Here is a 3,979-nt window from a genome sequence, read left to right as displayed (position 1 = left end):
ACAGGAAGATTTACTCAAAGGAATTTGCCAATATCCCTTTGACAAATCAAAAGTAGAAATATAACAAGCATCACCAAACTTTTCTATGAGATCCTCCACACGTGCCATGGGATAAGCATCAAATTTGGTGACACTGTTAAGAGATCTATAATCTACACAGAACCTAACTGTACCATCTTTCTTACCCACTAACACAATAGGACTTGCCCATGGACTTTTAGATGGTCTAATAATACCTGATTTCAGCATTTTATCTAACTCTTCTCTCACTGTGGACTGTACTGCTTGAGGTAACCTATGTATGGTTTCTGACGTAAGGGAAAGTCTTCACAAGTAACCACTTCATGTTCCACCAATCCAGTCAGCCCTGGTGCATCTGTAAACACGTCACCATAACGCTCTAGTAACTGTAATACTTCTGCCCGCTGCTCTTCTGTCAGATTTTCATATATTTTCACATCTTTCCAGTTTTCCTTACCTTTCTTTTCTGCTACTGTGTCTAACACCCCATTTTCTTCCTTGACCACATCCACTATATCGACGAAACATGCATCCAATACATCATTTTCTTCCTTGACTACTTCTACTATATCCACGAAACATGCAATCTCTTCCCTCTCCTTCCAAGGCCTCAACATATTAATATGGTACACTCGGCAAGTTTTCCTTCGACTACCAACATTCACCTCATAATCTACAGCTGTCATTTTTCTTGTAACTTGAAATGGACCTTGCCATTCTGCCTGTAACTTCTGACTTCTTGATGGGAGTAACACCAGCACCTTTTCACCAATATCAAAAGATCTATCACGAGCTTTCACATCATACCATCTTTTCTGTTTAGCCTGTGCGACCACCATATTCTGCTTCACTACTTCCATCATCTCCCCAATCTTATCCCTCATGTTAATTACATATTCCGCTAAATTTTCCTCTTCTGGAATATCTCCAGTCCACCCTTCCTTTAACACAGCCAGAGGTCCTCTTACATGTCTTCCATATAATAACTCAAATGGAGCAAATCCTGTGCTTGCTTGTGGAACTTCTCGGTAAGCAAACAACAAGTATGGTAAATAGGTATCCCACACCTTTGGGTGTTCTGCTGTGTAGCGACGCAACATACATTTAAGAGTACCATTGAACCGCTCAACAAGCCCATTGCATTGTGGATGATAAATACTAGTTTTCAATTTGTTAATGTGTAGCTTAACACACATATCACTTATAAGTTTAGACATAAAATTTGTCCCTTGATCACTAAGTAACTCGTTTGGAATACCTACCCGACTAAAAATCTCAATTAAACAATCTGCTACTGTTTCAGCTTCCATATTTGGAATTGGTAAAGCTTCTGGATATCTAGTGGCATAATCACACAACACCAATATATATTTATTACCTTTTTTACTTCTTGGTAAAGGCCCTACCAGATCTATTGCTACCTTCCGAAATGGTACATCCACAATTGGCATTGATATCATCGGGACTTTTTCATGAGCATATCTCTTAGCAGATTTTTGGCATTCAGCACACGTTCTGCAATAATGTGCCACATCTGAAAATATCCCTGGCCAATAAAAATGCTGCAGTAACCTTTGTTTTATCTTCTCTATTCCTAAATGACCAGCTAAAGGAATATCGTGAGCAATCCTTAACAACTCACCTCTACACTTTAACGGGACCACTAACTGAGTCACCTCAGTTGCTTCCGAGTTCATGGGTCTCCATTGACGAAATAATAGACCATCCTTCCAGAAAAAACAAACTTTATTTGCTATCATATTTTCTGGCACTACTACTTCACGGACCTTTGTCAATGTTACATCTGATTGCTGTAACTTTATCAACTCCTCTCGTCTCAATTTGAATACATCAAATACTTCATTATCACTTACTTGTAACTGAATCTCATCATTATGATCCTCAGCTTTATCTAACTCACCTTGATCATCTATGCTGTCATTAGTATCACCAACATCAACAACACTTTCTGGCAGTTGCTCCACTGGTCTTGCATGAACACCTGTTAATTGTTCATTACACCTTACCTTAGCATTTTTCTCTTTTAATGCTTTACTTTTTCCTCTAGTGACAACATAAGCTGTACTCGTTTGACTATCTTTAGTCATACTTACATATACCTCATTACCCAAGATAACATCTTCAGCTAAGGTATCTAAAACCCCTACATCCAATTTTCCTCTATAAAACTTACAATTCAAATGTACTCTTGCCATGGGTACTTGCCTTGTACTACTATCTGCAAGTCTAACACACACATACTGTCCCAACAAGTATGCACATTTCGATACAAACTTTGACTTTATCAATGTCTGAGTACAACCTGTATCCTGTAAAACTACCACTTCCTGTCCATTCAGCAGTCCCTTGCACCTATGTATATCCATACAACTACCATATAAACACTTATCTACATTTTTCTTAGATTCACCTGCACAATAAAATACTTTACTACCCTTGCCTGATCCACTATTTGAACTAGGCTTGAGATTCATAGGACATGTTGTAGTAATATGACCAGGTTTACCACACTTGAAACATGTATTAGCTTGACTATTCTTATTAGATTGTTGAACAGAATTAGATTGCCATTTTCTAAATTTTCCATTTGATGCCATTGACTTATCTGTTTTAGGTTTACCATGAGCAGCAATATACTGCTCAGCTAATTTAATGACCTCACCTTTTGATTTAGGTTCTCTTTCACGAATCCATATCTTCAATTCATAAGGTGAATTCTCTATGATTTGCTCCCTCAACAACAGATCTATCATTGTCTCCATACTGTCAACTTCTGCTGCTTCCAACCAATGCTCCAACAAATTCTCCATTCTGGCACCCCATTCGGTAAACGACTCACATCTCACATCCCACTTTACACTTCTAAAGCTGCTCCGGTATTTCTCTGCAGTCAACTCATATTTCTGCAAGATAGCTGCTTTAACTAAATCATAATCATTAGAGTCCTTATCACTCATATTAGAAAACGCAGCCTGTGCTTTACCCGATAAATGAGCTACCAATTTCAAAGCCCACATGTCTCGCGGCCAATGATGTGCAATTGCAATCTTTTCAAATGTTCTTAGATAAACATTAATATCATCACCTTCCTTAAAATGAGAAATGTTAGGACCCTTGTCTACAATTACAGTACTATTATCTGTACTATGCTCCCTACCTTGCATACGTAACTTCTCCAATTCTAAATCCCGCAACTTCATTTCCACTTCATGTCTTCTCTTTTGCTCCTCAGCAATCCTTACTGCTTCCAATTTTTCCATTTCTAGCTTCTGTTTAAGCATAACCATCTGTAATTCATATTCACGCTCTTCGCGCCTGAGCCTCACTGTATCCTGATGCTTTGGATCCCAATCCTGCAAGCCCTTATTCAAATTCCCTTCCAAATTAGAATGCATGGGAGTCAGTAGTGGTGAACCCCCAGAAAAATCAGCAGCATCCCCTGTATCATTCATACTCACAACTTATTTTTACTCACACACTGACAAGTATAACATGCAGCTACGGTACCTACCTACCAAAGAACAAATTACCCACTGTTTAGTTTAACCACAAGGAAACCAAACAGGATGTTACAAACTAGAAACAAATTATTTATCCAAACACTGCACTTTTTTTTTTATACACAGCCTTTTCTGACTTTCCTTTCCTTTGATACTTGATAGGTCAATCTTTGTTATTGTAAACAAACCAAAGCACTAAAGGTTGGCATAACAACCACCAGTTGCTAAGTGAGTAATGTAAAATGTTCTAAAAGTTAGTTAAAATGTTGCAAAAGTAAATCTACAGTCAGTGAAAAAGAGTTCTAGAAGAGCTGAAACAATGTTGCAATCAAATCAAAAATGTTCCATTTCAACGTACACTGCTTCCACGAGCTGTCAATCAATTCAGTTCAAACCGGCTTTTCACACAGCCGGCAAATTTACATTCCCTGATCTGT

At 38.1% G+C, this 3,979-nt stretch overlaps 1 protein-coding gene across 1 annotated transcript; it reads right to left on the bottom strand.

Moving 5' to 3' along the window:
* Positions 1–266: 266 nt before the first annotated feature.
* Positions 267–3,494, bottom strand: LOC146739830 (uncharacterized). The gene has a single exon (XM_085502850.1). It carries the CDS (start codon positions 3,492–3,494, stop codon positions 267–269), a length of 3,228 nt encoding a protein of 1,075 aa, XP_085358976.1.
* Between the last annotated feature and the right edge of the window lie 485 nt (positions 3,495–3,979).

Source organism: Saccoglossus kowalevskii, chromosome 8, assembly GCF_978046115.1.
Source record: "Saccoglossus kowalevskii chromosome 8, keSacKowa6.1, whole genome shotgun sequence".
Lineage (NCBI taxonomy): Eukaryota > Metazoa > Hemichordata > Enteropneusta > Harrimaniidae > Saccoglossus > Saccoglossus kowalevskii.
Note: the sequence above shows the minus strand (reverse complement) of the source record. Positions and strands in the feature narration are given on the sequence as shown.